The sequence below is a fragment of the Fusarium oxysporum genome, chromosome VII, assembly GCF_013085055.1.
Source record: "Fusarium oxysporum Fo47 chromosome VII, complete sequence".
NCBI lineage: Eukaryota > Fungi > Ascomycota > Sordariomycetes > Hypocreales > Nectriaceae > Fusarium > Fusarium oxysporum.
This window is the reverse complement of record NC_072846.1, coordinates 2,912,771-2,926,904: the sequence shown is the minus strand read 5'-3', so window position 1 is coordinate 2,926,904 and position 14,134 is coordinate 2,912,771. Positions and strand designations below refer to the sequence as shown.

The following is a 14,134-nucleotide window of genomic DNA, read 5'->3' as shown; positions in this document are numbered from 1 at the left end:
AGACAAATTGACTCTGCCCTCCAAATATGGAAAATGGAGTACCGGATGATGTCCCTTTCCTACTGTGCTGTTGTAACGCTCGACTGAGGGACTACACAGGACGTTTGAGAATCCCATTCAGGCCACTGCAGGAACCTATGACAACATCTGTAGATGTGACAGCGCAGTTCGATGTACTATATCTGCGTCAAGATCTGCCACGAACCTTCTATTCGACGCTACAATCGGCCGTATATGGCCGAAAGTATCCCATGCTGCGGAAAAGCACAGTGAATTTGCTCTGAGGGGTCGGTGCAAGCTAAGTTAAATATTAGTCAACGTTCCGCTGTCTTTGAGTATAAGTGAGATTATATTTTCTATAACCTGATCATCCCACTTTGCCGACTACGATCCATCTTTACCTTTTGCCCTTGATTAGACCATACGCAGACGAGAGGTATGGTGATCAAGAAGATGATCTGTTTATTAACTGTGCTAATTTGTATAGTATATATGGTACAGTGGGGAAGCCTTTTGTTGCCGTCACTGATTGGTCCTGATTGCGATAGATACTTTGAGGAACACAGAGTGCCTGCTTGCCCAAACAAAGCTCGTCGCTTAGACAAGGATGGAAGACTCATCCGCCAAACCAATATGGGCACCGTTCCACGTTCCCCGTAAGGACCTCAGCTGGCAAATAGAGAAAGAATGTCTCAAGGACTGCGCCTGCCCACGCTGTAATGGCAAGCTTCGAAGCAGACTCTTCTTCATAACACACTGGTCGAGCCAAAAGTACGACACTAAGACACTAGCCCAGACTTATGAAGATAGGCTATCAGGCTGGCTGCGTCCCCGTTTCTGGCGACTATTCCGAAAGCCGCGAGTAAATGTGATAGGATGTATGTCCGAGTTTTCAGACTACTTTTCTCGGACAAAAGTCTACGTGCACTCTTCACTCGTTCTTCTTCCCCGCGACGTTGAGTGGAGTCAGCCCTGGGTCAGGATGTTGATTAGTGCTGATCAAGGGCTACATTACACTTTCGACGGCGACGTTAGTTTCCACGAATGGGCCGTGGTCTCATCATGTCCAATGGGACCGAATGATCCTCTTTTATCTTGTGTTCGATTTTATTGGGCAGCTTTACGTCAACTCTACTGGTGGGATGAAACAGACAACAAGCAGCGGAACGAAGTAGTGAAAGAGCCATACGGAGATAGAGACAGATTTCGCGAGCGGATGGTATCCACGTTCCCTGGCTTGGATAAGGCCTTTTTCTCTTCGTGGCCGGATAGGAACGGGCTGCGAAGATTTGCCCAAGATCATCTACACGCTGAATGGGTCCCTGGGAAAGGGAAACATAGTGTCTGTAGTTTAGAACCGATCTATGTCGATCCGCGACTTCATGGTACTTCAAGGAGAAGATTGAATAAATAGATACAGGTTCAAATTGAGGAATTACCATCAGAAAAAAAAAAAAAAAAAAAAAAAAAAAACAGTTTTCCTTTCCACATGACATAATCGCTCGGCTTATGAGAAATCGAGAAGCAAAGAATATCAGTCCTTTTACAACATGCTCTTTCCATTTTATATAGAAAGAGCGCCCAGCGCCGACCACGCTAAGTTTATGTATTCACCGGAAGCTGACTTAGTCAACTCCAGTCAATTGATGAATAGTGAGATGAAATTTGGGTGTCAACACAATGTCCGACCATCTCCCGTAACCGAAGCAACAAACCATAGGCAATGAAAAGACAACAAACACCAAGGCCTAATTTACTGTAAAGGCTAGTCTGAAAGCTGACCGCCGGCATGAATAGTCAGCAGATGAACATTGTCGGAACTCACGACACCAGATGCCTCTTCACCGTTATCAGGGTTAACATCGTCGTAAGAAAATGCATAGCCCCTGCCATCAACCTCATATGAATGGACAATCCGGCTATAGTGATTAGTAGGGTTTACCGTGTAGTATGATGTCTGACCCAAGCTCGGCTGCATGAACCCGCCATCGAGTAACAAAGTAGATCGTACAAGACCAGCACACAAACGTGGAACAATAGCAGTATGAATTATACTATCGTTCTCTGAGATAGCAAAAGGTCCACTGTTGCAGCCCCAAATGTCTTTATCATCAGGTTTAGGGAGTCCGCGCTCGTGTCCGTCACACTTCAGTTTGTGATCTACAATCCTGCATTTGATCATGCCCGCTTTAGATTGCGTATCTATTACGAGATCCCGAGTGATGTATCTCTCCCAAACACGGTCCACATAGGTTTTCCAATAACTTCCAAATATCGCGGGATTGACATCATGCTGATTACCAGGAGATAATACTCGGATCGGCTTTCCAGCAGTGTCTGCAATACAGAGCGAGGTCCACTTATGGTTGTCTATCTTTCTCTGCTTAATCAGGTCGTCACAGATCTTGATGACAGCATCTGCTTCGAGTCCTGCGGTGGTTTGGGTACTCCCATCTTTTGCAACAAGCGTCATACCAAGAACTAGACCAACAAAATCAACGTAACTTATGTTGGCATAGAGAAGATTCCTGATGTAAGTAAATTCTACGAAACCCCAGCTCACGTTCGCGTTGGGATCTCGGAGGTTTGTGACCGAAGGCTGAACTAAGCTGTTACCATCACCTATATTGACAACGAAAAATTGCAGATCATCATTCGAAAAGTAGATACGACCAGAACGAATAAAGGACGGAAGTGTAATTCTTAGCGATTCACCCTTCGCACGTAGAGATATGGCAAACTCCTTTGTGATCTTGACAGGTAAGCGAGACCCTCTAGCGTCAGGATAAATAAGCTTGCCATCGTGGAGGGCGAAAAAGACCTTGCCCCCGGCGTCCAAACCGGTTATATAAGCTTTTACACTACTTTTATTGAAATTGTTAACAAGTTCTATTGGTAAGGCAAGCGAGTCTAATCCACGACTTGCTAGAAAATGGCTTGTAGCCTTGGAGAGCTTTTCAGAAAGCAGATTGTCGGCGGTGACTTCAACGTCCTCAAGTCCACCTGGATCGACCTTGACAAACCCTTCTGGCGTGAACAGGCGTCTATGTGGGGATGGAACAATGCTGGATGCAGTTACCGATGACATTTTTAGCAGAGTGACTAACGCAAAGACGATATGCATAGTTAGCAGAAAAACAAAGGATAAAAGCTGGAACTAGAACATGAGGCAGGGTACCATCAACGTATGACGGAGTTGAGTTGCTATGGTCCTCAATATAGTATGGACTGTACGTATACTTATGCAAGCTTGGGGTCGGAATATACCTGTTGGGGACTCGTAACTAAGACCTGTTAACGGCTGCCGGTTTCCCAAGAACTATGATTTCAAATCACAGCTCGAATGCTCTGAAACACCCCACCTGGGACTGCAGCGTAAAGAATCCGTAAACTTTTCAGCTTAATATGTCTGCTGTACGCTGGCGAGCTTACAGGGCAGCGAGCATCTAGTGGGGAGGATAAGTGTTAGTCTGTAATAAATGTGGCAGCCTATCCAGCGATCTGCTTGATAAAGACCCGCATTGCTTTGGGTATACATACACATGGAAGTGGACCTTTGGATATGCTCTTTGTTAGTGCTGTATCCTGTGTCATCTTCTACATTCGCTGTATTCTTTTATATATTCTCTCCCTAAATTGTTTTCTTTCCTTGCAAAAGAAAAGTTATCAGGCACCCGACCTCTGGTTCGAGGGTTTGACCGTTGTTCAAAGGAACGCTATTTAATCTACCATACACAATACGCCAAATTGGCGTTCCCTATATTATAGAAAGCAGAAGTTTCTGGATTCATCACAGACAGGACTTCAGGCTCGCTTTATTCTCGTTGGGGATTAGGAGACAGCACTGGAGGGGCAAAATGTGCAATGGGCCGCTGCGGCCGTTTATGGGACAACAAACGAATCGCATTTTAGTACATAATTTCATCAGACTACGTGATTCAGCACCCCACGTAGCGAACCATTATACCAGCGCGCATCCCAGTGACCCACTTCCCTCTGTTCTACTAAGTACAATCTCATTCAGCCGCTGAATAATTCCGTGTTCGTAGAGCTTTGGCCTATCATCTGCCACCATAATTCCAAAATGCTTAGTATAACGGTTGAAAGTCTGAGTGGCTGCGATCGCAAGAGCAGCTTTGCGCCTACTTTCGTACGACGACTTTCTAGCGAGGACATCCAAAATCTCTAATCTGTCAAGAATTTCGTTGGCGTACCGCACGCTTGCTGCGTTTAGGCGTTTGAGATCCATCATGGGATGTTTGGTCAGGTGGTTGGACCTTGGTTTGCATGATCGCTTGTGGCGCTGGGAAAGATCGGATTTTTGGACGCGACGTGATCTGGCTTGGCTCGGATCAACAACAGAGTTTGTCGGTATGGCCGGTAGCTTCCCAGACGATTGAGTAGGTCTGGCTCTTGCGGACGTGAGGGCTACTATTCGTTCGGATCTTCTGCGTCCCTCGGAACGACAAAAACGATAACATTGTTGCTGTTGTCTCAGCTCGGTCGAGGTGGAACTGAACAAATTGGCGGACGGGCCATTGTGACTATGGTAAAGTTCGACCTGCGTCAAAGACGATCTAGATGAGAGTTTCTCAGAGCTTCTGGTAATTGCCATCGTGGTTGAGAGACTTGGCTTAGTTGAAGTCTCTAGCTGGCCTGGGTTGTTTCTTGCACCTGGTTCGTGACGTTCTATGCCGCAATTCAGCAATTACTTGTTGTTTAGTGAGCTTCGCGTCACAACGGATCGCGTCGTGGCGAAATGCTCAGACGCCGTAACAAGGTGCGAGTATTTGAGGGGGCGAGTCGTGAATCAAAGCATGGGAAGATATGAGAATTTATAGGTTGCTGCAAACCATCTCGACGCTTGTTCCGGGGGTCGCTGGGCGGACACTTGAAAATCCGGCAGGCGCTGTGCGCCTCGAAATTGATTCCTGAGGAGGTAATCATTGGCGTGACAAAATTACGCCAAGTGGGGAATATTAGTCTGCCGTCCCTGGTCACCGTGAGACAGGCGCACAGTCCTGGCATGGTCAGACCCTTGTAGCAATGTCTTTATGAGTACAACAGAGCAACAAAAGCAAGAATCATGGGTTCATATCTGTCTCTGCAATTGAATTGGTTCTGAAGGACGTTACCTTTTCAATGGAATAATGTGTCTGCTACGTATCATGATGACCGACTAAACCGTAAGCAGACTCGGAGATCGGTCAATAATGTTCTAAGTACTTATGGGGCATTCCCAAGCATCTCTAATAATCAACTACCCATAATGCCCCTTACTAACACTGGGACCTTCCAGCCCCCTAAGAAGCTGTTGCAAGCATGTAAAATCAAAGAGCCAGGTGCTTACATTGGTGTTACTCCAGAATCCAATGATGCTACGACATGATTCATTTTCCAGATTATTACGTATTGAGGTCATACATTGAATACCAAACACGAATAAGTCAAAAGGGCCTGGTTCTGACTCTTTCGTCTAGCCACAAAGGACCCATTCTGCCTTGAGTCTAGAAGCATTTCGGACGCAGGATTTGGGGGAACCCATCCGGTTTTAGACTGTCGCTATCTCGGCGCTCGAGAAATCTACAGAATAACTAGGAGAGCCTATTTCCGTTCTGCAAAATCTTATCCAGGAAGGTCCAAACACCTCAGTTCGACAAGAGATGGGGGCGGCATAGCTCATGGTGTGGCTCTCCGATGTCACGTTGCAAAAGATTTTTTCGGGCTGGAATTGAATTTTGGAAATAGGTAGCAGCGTACGTCAAGGATGATGATGCACTCGCTGGTCTTCATTCATTACCGATGAGCTCAAGCGAGTTTTTATACTTATCAAGCTCCTATGTTGTTCTTAGCAACATTGCCTCCGCCTGCGTGGATCATGATGATCAGCCGTGAGGCCAATGGCGTACTTTGGTGCAGCTGCTCGCAGGAGGCAGTGCGTTCGCAACCCGCAAAGGGCAGCTTTGACACCTCGGCTGCGCCGAAGTGTAGCTAACATCTGTTGGGTTGATCTTCAAGACCCGATTCTCCCTGCCCAAAGGTGATAGAAGCCTGGAAGTGTGTAAATTGAATTGTGTTAGGATACCGGTATATTGCGTATAGGGTCAGGATCTCTCTAGGGCTCGGGTAGCTAAATTGACTATTCTTGAGGCTAATGGGCCTTCATAGCTGCCATCAGAAAGAACTTAGAGAGTTAACCTTCGTCATATGTGTTACCAAAGACGCACGATTTTGGGTTGTAGCTATTTGCGACCCCAGGGGCCATAATCTTACTTTAGGATGTCTGAAGCTACTTGATCCATCTGGGCAAGAGAATTCTCTGTACTCTCTTCAGACTCTCTCCCGTTTGGTCCTGATCTGGCAACGATTCACCGTTTCTAGCGATAACTTGTCTTCATGATCATCCTTGAGCGCATTGCGTCGTTTCAGCACACAGCTGACCGGGAGAAAGATCCAGAGGTGAACGGCAGCACCTAGTGTCTTACAAGTCACTCTGTTCCAACTGAAGATATCTTGTTCATTCCGTGCACGACGCCGTTCTACAAAAAGTTTCAGTTAGCTTCATATATATCGGAATGACAAGATTCTCTGTACTGAACGAACAACGAACCTTGTATCGCATAATAACAAAATGTTATTAGCAGCAGACCAACAATCACTGCGGTAATAATGATCCCAACTTGTGCACTTTTGGATAAAGAGCCTCTGGGCGCACTGGAGGTACTGCTCTTCATGGGATGGTGCGCTGAGTGGCCTTGAGGCTTAACCATAATCGACGTTAGATAGTCAATCTGCCAAGCGCTTGATGTATATACACTTTGAAAGGTCATATTAAGCTCTTAGTCTCGGAAAGGTTAGTAGTAGTAGCGAACCCTTGTGTGCATGCTCTGGACGGTAGATAATAGTTCCTAGGAAAAGGCCAAAAGCTGGCGCTTTGTTGAATTCTACTCAACTAATAACGTCCCAAGCAAGTCTAGGTATGTTAGTACCATATGGTCACAATTCTAGGCCTATGAGCAATGTCCACTTGGCGGCGCAGCTGCACATGAGAAGGGGTAGAGCCAAATTCCACGTCGTGGCGGGTCCCTTTCTTACCCTAGCAGACTCCGGATTTGGGCTCTAAGGCCGCAAAAACTATTTTCAAGGATATATAGTCTGTTTGTATTCTCTGTTGGTATATTGAAAGCAGGATTGGCCAGGAGGTGTTACAGTACCTTGTCACGACAAGAGCAGGCACTCAGGAAGCTGGTCACTGGTCGAGTGGCAATCTAACCCATACGCCCTCTATGACAGGTTGAACACGAGGGACGTATTGCACGAAACATATGACAAAAAAAACTTAACATCCTACATACTGAAAATGGACTGGATTTATAGAAGTACATCCAAAGGGTGTTTTGTTTGGGCCTTGATTGACTCGCCTGAAGAATATCGCGTAGAAGCATTGCGACAGTTCAAGGAATGTCTCAGGCAAGAATATGATGAAGCAATCTCGATGATTGCAGCTTTACAAAAGGGAAATGATACTTCAACTCCAGAGATATTATTTCAGTGTGTTGCGGTATCCGAATATGTGAGAACGTTACCCTCCTCGGCCCAAAGATGCTCCTCCTGTGGACAGGCGACCCCTGAGGGCGCCGATATCATCAGGAGACGTTGCCAAAAACATATCTTCTTTACGACTTGCTACGACGAATATTCTTCCAAGAGCCTGAAGTCAATCTATTCCTGGTGTCCTTGCTTTGATCCTATTGGTTTAGGATATATCGGAATGTATGAGACTTTTCCAGTGAACAGCTTGCTCAGACTAGGTCTTCTCGAATAAGTGGAGTATCCCGCTTTACCAACAGCTATTTGACCTCACTGCAAAATGTTGAAGCAGCATTCGCTCTCACAAAAAATCGTCGACAGGCTGGCAAAAAGTTTCCAACTAGGCGACTTTGGAACTCAGGAAAGGCTTCAAGTTAGTCACTATATTTCAACTAGTAGCAGCGCGTAGGATCTGGATAATCTTCTCATGGCGATGTAATGATGCTAGATGTAGGGCTGATGCGCGCCCTCCTCTTTGTGCACCAGCATCGGCGCCTTCGTCGAGAAGAAACTGAACGATATGTATATGCCCTCCAGATGATGCTAGGTAAAGGGCTTCGTTTAATGTCGATCGGACTGTGCATTCGCACTCTATGTCGTGGGCAATACATTGCAATTTGTGAGCGCCGATGGCTTTCCTGACCGTATTTAACCTTCCTTTCTTTATAGCCCAGAGTAGGGCAGCCTGGCTGTCGCTTTTCGCATCGCGGTAATATAAGATGTCTTCAATGATGGGGTAGATTTGCTTGCTAGTACGAAGCAAAGTGGCAAGTTCGTTTGGCTCGAGGAAAGTAGCAATTATGAAGTAAAGTTCTGGCGGTAAGGTAAGAAGTGCCATTTCGTTTCTTGGAAGTTGTTTCCAGCTATAGCGGGGACAAGGCCACGGGGAAAGGGTTTAGACAGAAATGTGGCATAACTCAGTGAAAATAATCTAGACGAGACATGACAGGCAGAGATGGTAATAAAACAGGTTAACTACCAGCTTGCTAGGTGGGAGCTTTGGGCCGGTTAGACTTCTCTGGACAAATTCGCATGGTACGCAACAAGCCCCTGCTTTGCGTCCGGAATGGGACCTTGTAAGCTACGTACCCTAGGCATTATTTGTAGGTGTTCTATAACATAGCTATTTCAGTCTATCCCTTTCATACGAATGGTCTGTCTAAAACGTTCTACAGCCGGAGTACTTATGGGGCAGAACTCATCGAAGAAGAAAAAGAAGAAGGAAGGCTAGAAAAAAAGAGAGCTTATTGAGAACTGAGGTTTTAACCTACAACAAGAGAAATACTTCCTCAGTCTAGCCGATCCCAATACGGAAACATCTCAGCCACAACAAGCCACAGTAGCATCGATTTAATGCTTCAGTACTCCGTATATTCATCATCCAACGAGGACTTTAAATCCCTTTTACTCTCCTAATTTTAAACGTACAACTAGCGATCTTTAACGTAACACGCCTCTGAGCCGGCTGTGTGGATGTCAATGCCTTGTCATGCCATCTCTTCAATTCCCCCAGGCCCAGTAGTGTAATAAAAACTGCTGACTACTCGTCCTTGCAATGCTCTCCTAGTGTGCAGTCAAACTCTCAAAACGTATCCGGATGCTTTCCATCTTACTTGACTCTCTTGGTGCTTGGCTCTTACCTGAAGAAAGCTTTAGGATCGCCGAGTGGCGTTTTAACTATGGTTTAGATGTGGCCGGGTAATCACAATATACCCATCTGTAACACTACAAATGTATGCAACAACAGAATGTCTTGAACAGTTCCTCGTAGCATCGACGGCCACGTCAAATGCAAAATTTTGTGCTTGATAATAAAAAATCCACTGCACTACAAGGCATTAACCTCGAAGAGCCACCGTGGACTGATTGTTCTGGTCTATTTCGTAGTCTTGTATCCCCAGAGCCTTTTACGTTCTGAAGCCCACCACTGAGCCACAGCATCAGCTTGTACAAGCCATTGCGACGCTTCCTCGCCATAGATGTTTCTCGCATCACCAACTAACTGTTCCATTGACCATCTCTCAAGAGGCTCAAGCTCGAGCGGGTCGTTCTTCAAGTCGGTGAATCTCCACTGAGATGCACGGTCAAGAGGTATGACAAGCCTCCAGGGCGCATCTGCGGACGTCACTGAGAGCATACTCGCCCCGCTGTTGATGACGCCAAAGTTCCATGCACGATGGCCGTTCCGAGAGCTCTTATATGGCCGGATGAGCGATTGTCCTTCATAATCGTGAAGGAGATCAGAGGCTATGGTCATGTCCTTACGGTTAAGCGAGCCGGTGTTAATGAGCAAGTCCAAGATCGTGGGAAGAATGGAGATTGAAGTTGCATTCGCTTCGTACTGCACGCGAGGGATATGAGGATGCCTGAACGTGATGGGCACCCGAAAGTTGCTGACATGGCCATTCTTGTAGGTTCCGGTCCTGGTGGTGATATCCTCTTTGAATGCCTGCCCATGGTCTCCGACAAGGACCACAAGAGTCTCGTTGGCAATGCCGTGTAGTTCGAATAACTGCAGAAGCTCACCGAGCCATGCATCCTGGAACCTCACAGTATTCAAGTAGCTGTTGAAGCCCCTATGCCATCCCATCTTTCCTTGTGTATTCACATACTCGATCTTTTTGGAATCACGGGGTAGCCCCCAAGGGTGATGGGTTGTGCTAGTTAAATGGGAAAAGAACATTCTCTTCTTCTCCCGTTGCACTTTCTCAATGAGCTCTCGTACATGTGTCTTTAAAGTTGTTTCAGGGTATCCAAAATAGTTGATTTCTTCCAAACCGGACCGTGCCTTAGCTCTTTGTTCCAAGACATCCTTAGCTACGATCTCTTTGAAACCCATCTCATTGTTGAATATGTCCTGGCGATCATACTTGTCTGTTATAGATTGAAAGAAGGCTGTGAGCCATTCCTGCTCCACGAAGTCGTTCGAAGCCGTCTTAGCCCCCTTATTTTGATTGAAGAGGTGTAGGATTTGTGAGATGCAAGGTTGGTAGCTCTGCGCCTCGGATTCTTGAAAGCTGTCGACAGGCATAGGCCAGACTCCACAGTGAGTCGCAGCCAAGCTCTTGAACGAAAGAGAAGCGGCAGCGGAACCACCAATGACATTGATGCCACCGTAACCATTCAGCGTTGTGTCATTCCACTCTGGTATTGGTACTTTGCCGAGATCCGAACCATTTGTTTTCTTCCAGCAACCAGATTTTCCAGTGATCTTCTCCGCCACTGGAGTTAGTTGGGATAAAAGCGCATTGACACCATCTCCGTCTTTTCGTCCCTTATAAGACTCCAGGATGATGTTGTGAATGTCCGACCCCTGTTGTAGGGGAAAGAGCTCCTCTCTAGTGCTTTCGAGCATGATGAGAGCAATGTGTTTGATCTTGACTGTCCCATTCCTAAATGAATCACTAAGGATGTCCAAAATTCCTTCATCCTGATTGGTGATCCGAAGTGGGTCGTTCACTGGATTGTAGAACATACCATCGACCTTTGTTTCGTGGCAGACACGACCAGTGCCACCACCATCCCCTACCTCTCTATCCGCTTGGTTCGAATGATTTGACGATAGCCATTTGCAAAATCCAGCAGGAGGTGCCTCCGGTAACCAAGTCGGCAGACGGTCTCGATACATCTGGGCCAGAATGCTGTTATCACCCGGTGCCCATCCTTTGAAGTACCCTTTCGGCTTTTCCCAGTTTGTCGTATGGATGAGTTGCGGAAAGGGCCAGGGATTCCTGCTGAAAGTATAGCGATTGGCCTGGCTATCACTGTGCGAGCCGATCATCTGCAGCATCGTGATGGGTAGGCTCGTCGACATTTGAGAATATGGTGAGGATGGGCGGAGAATGGCCGTCAAGGCTAAGTAGAGGAATATGGCCAGGGCCAGAATCTTGGGGTATCTGCGCGAGCTCCCGGTATTGGCCTGGGGCGGTAGGTCAAGATAGACCTTTCCATGGCTGTTACCGGTTTGGGAATTGATGAAGCTCTGGTAGTCATACGCGTCCTCGACACTGCGACAACCACGACTGCGTTTGCACATGTTCCAGAGCTGTGGTGCTTTCAGAATTGTAAGTTAGCTTTTGCGGGAGACTATGTGGAGGCATGGATACTTACCACGCAACAATGGTGCCGTAATCATGTTCAGAGACCTGCCAGCGTACTGGTACAGACGCGTCTGGGAAAACCACGATACACCTAAAATGAGAATAACACAGACGATAGCGGAATTGGATCCACTGAGCAAAAGTCTGATGCCATCCTTATCGCGAACATATCTCTGTGCATTTGTCCACGTAACCTCGGTGCCAGTCTTGTAGTAGAATGTTGCATGGAAAGCTGTTGCGGCGAGCAGGATGAGCCTGATAGTTCATAAGCATTCAATTAAAGGTAATTATAGACGTTTACCACATACGAGAAAGTGCAGCCTAACAAACGGCTTATGTAGGTGATGGTGGTCCTTTTCCGGGACAGGAATAGTCGTGACAGACATATAACCACTATGTCAGGAACTAGAACCGATGGCAGGAAGAGTATGAGGGCAACGTGCGGCACAGTTCCAACGTATGTATATAGGTGAATCAGTTTGGACAGGCACGTGCAGACAACGATGATGGAGAAGCTGAGTGAGACAACCATCATAGCTGCACAAGACTGTCTTAACGAAGTGCGCTAGAGATTTGTAACATGGGAAACAATATATCGTAGTTCTAGTGCCAATTAAGAGTGCATGGAAGTCTTGTAAAGAAAAGCCACCGTGCTGTTATATCGCTAGTACATTTGTATGTTGGCTGATAGCTCCTGAATGGCTTCTCGGGGTTATTTGTATGTACATACAATGCACACATTACAAGCCCTTCTCAAGGCCATTGCAAGAGTGGAGTCTCCTACTTCCCTAGCTTTATTTCCATTGGCTAAAATGCCATCATACGCCTGGCTTCCCATAAACATCATTTCCGGCCGCACTTTGCTTGGTGTTGAATTTTGGACCAAGCCTTAACTGCACATTCGTGGCTCTTTCCCGCAGCTCGATCGCTTGAAAGCTCTCTGATGCCAGTTTGGGTTGATAACATTCTGGCAATTCTGAACACTTTCTGAAAACATAGTAAAGCTGAAGGTTACATTTCGCGGAAGTAGCTTGGATTTCAGTATCGCATGGTAAAGCTGTTCAGCATGGGCCCCTTCAAGGGAATTCATACCCGTAGCGTCAACCATGAAACCACATATGCTCTGATTCTTAAAAGATGAGTACTCGTTGTTGAGCTGATCCCAAAAAGCACTTTCTTGGCCTCCCGACGCTTCAAATAAGCCATGCGCAAGTGCTATTATGTGGTCGGCTTGCGCGTGATCGACTGATTCCGGATCCGGCCCGTCATCTTTCTCAAAGAATGTTCGCAGCATGGATATCTCATCTCGTGCCAATAGCTCTCTGGCTTCTTTCGCATTGTAATCAGGATATAGACTTAGTGCCAAGATCTGAAGATATAAGCAAAACTTAGATACAGTCGACCTATCGGCTTCCTAAAAGGGTACGGATGTGAGTTGCTCTGAAGCTTCGATACCATACTGCACAGTACTCAAGGATTGCCTGGAATTGTACATACCTTCAAATTTTCCCTGAGCGCGACCCATTGATCCATCATCCTATCGGCGTGTTCTTTTAGTGTTTGTTTCTCAATCGACGTTAAGCTCGTGCGATCCATGACTTAGTATAGGTGCACCAGGAAATCGCTCGCACCAGAAGAGATTGGTAGTCTTTTGAGCTTGTCCTGAGGCGAGTCGAATCCAAAATGAGTTGCATTACTTTAAGTTTCAAGATTAGCCATCTATCGGATTTCTGCCGGGGAAGCCGTATCCAGCAGCCTGACTATCCGCGTCTTGTCCTTTTCTTCTGCATAGCAACAAACATGGTGACCGACTACCTCAAGACTCATCATCGTTAGCACCATTACCACAGACCTCTATGTCAGTCGTCGCCGCATATGTTTGCCTGTCTGCCTGTCTGTACAGTATCGATGAGGGGACTAGTTCCACGTCTGTTGACACACAGCAAGGTTGAATATGGACTTTGGGTAATTTGAATCCAGTTTCAACAACGTGTGGCTCAGCAGGGGTTTACAGAGCGGAGGACAAAAATAAGAAAATGAATGTAAGCATTAGTGACTACTGTAGTGCTCTGTCGGCCAAACCAAGTCGTTAGGCGAGGTATGGAAAGACTATCAAGGGAAAACAACACAGAAATGGCCGTTGAGTCGGGCAAGATAAGTTCTTTACTTGAAATTAATAGCAGATGACATACTGTAACTTGCAAGTGTATTCTCCGACTTTTTGATGGTGACAATATAGTCCGAATGCGACCTCTGATGATCTTTCAGCCTATACGGCCGAATACATCTCTCCGTCGATTTCACCTCTTCGCTTACGTGACGTGTCTCGTATTCCTTCTTCATATGATTAGATCTAAACCTTATAAGAGATGAAATTGAGGGCTTTGCTAGTGACAGCATTGACGCAACGCTGTTTCTAAAGCATCGGCTTACAACCCGAGCAT

General features: G+C 46.4%; 5 protein-coding genes across 5 annotated transcripts; 1 reads left to right on the top strand and 4 right to left on the bottom strand.

The window, feature by feature from the left end:
- Nucleotides 1–607: 607 nt before the first annotated feature.
- On the top strand, nucleotides 608–1,414 carry FOBCDRAFT_204428 (uncharacterized protein; the record flags this gene model as incomplete). The annotated part of the gene is made up of 1 exon (XM_031195855.2): nucleotides 608–1,414. One exon carries the CDS (start codon nucleotides 608–610, stop codon nucleotides 1,412–1,414), a length of 807 nt encoding a protein of 268 aa, XP_031028207.2.
- Nucleotides 1,415–1,765: 351 nt separating this feature from the next.
- FOBCDRAFT_204427 (uncharacterized protein) lies at nucleotides 1,766–3,124 on the bottom strand (the record flags this gene model as incomplete). Its single annotated transcript, XM_054706003.2, has 1 exon — nucleotides 1,766–3,124. One exon carries the CDS (start codon nucleotides 3,122–3,124, stop codon nucleotides 1,766–1,768), a length of 1,359 nt encoding a protein of 452 aa, XP_054561978.2.
- Nucleotides 3,125–3,961: 837 nt separating this feature from the next.
- On the bottom strand, nucleotides 3,962–4,615 carry FOBCDRAFT_204426 (uncharacterized protein; the record flags this gene model as incomplete). Its single annotated transcript, XM_054706002.1, has 1 exon — nucleotides 3,962–4,615. The coding sequence occupies one exon, from the start codon at nucleotides 4,613–4,615 to the stop codon at nucleotides 3,962–3,964; it is 654 nt and encodes a 217-aa protein (XP_054561977.1).
- Nucleotides 4,616–7,978: 3,363 nt separating this feature from the next.
- Nucleotides 7,979–8,428, bottom strand: FOBCDRAFT_277148 (uncharacterized protein; the record flags this gene model as incomplete). The annotated part of the gene is made up of 1 exon (XM_054706001.1): nucleotides 7,979–8,428. The coding sequence occupies one exon, from the start codon at nucleotides 8,426–8,428 to the stop codon at nucleotides 7,979–7,981; it is 450 nt and encodes a 149-aa protein (XP_054561976.1).
- A 1,038-nt stretch (nucleotides 8,429–9,466) lies between these two features.
- FOBCDRAFT_242010 (alkaline-phosphatase-like protein) lies at nucleotides 9,467–13,215 on the bottom strand (the record flags this gene model as incomplete). Its single annotated transcript, XM_059610426.1, has 6 exons — nucleotides 9,467–11,643; nucleotides 11,701–11,945; nucleotides 11,999–12,237; nucleotides 12,421–12,548; nucleotides 12,783–12,905; nucleotides 13,188–13,215. 6 exons carry the CDS (start codon nucleotides 13,213–13,215, stop codon nucleotides 9,467–9,469), a joined length of 2,940 nt encoding a protein of 979 aa, XP_059465433.1.
- Between the last annotated feature and the right edge of the window lie 919 nt (nucleotides 13,216–14,134).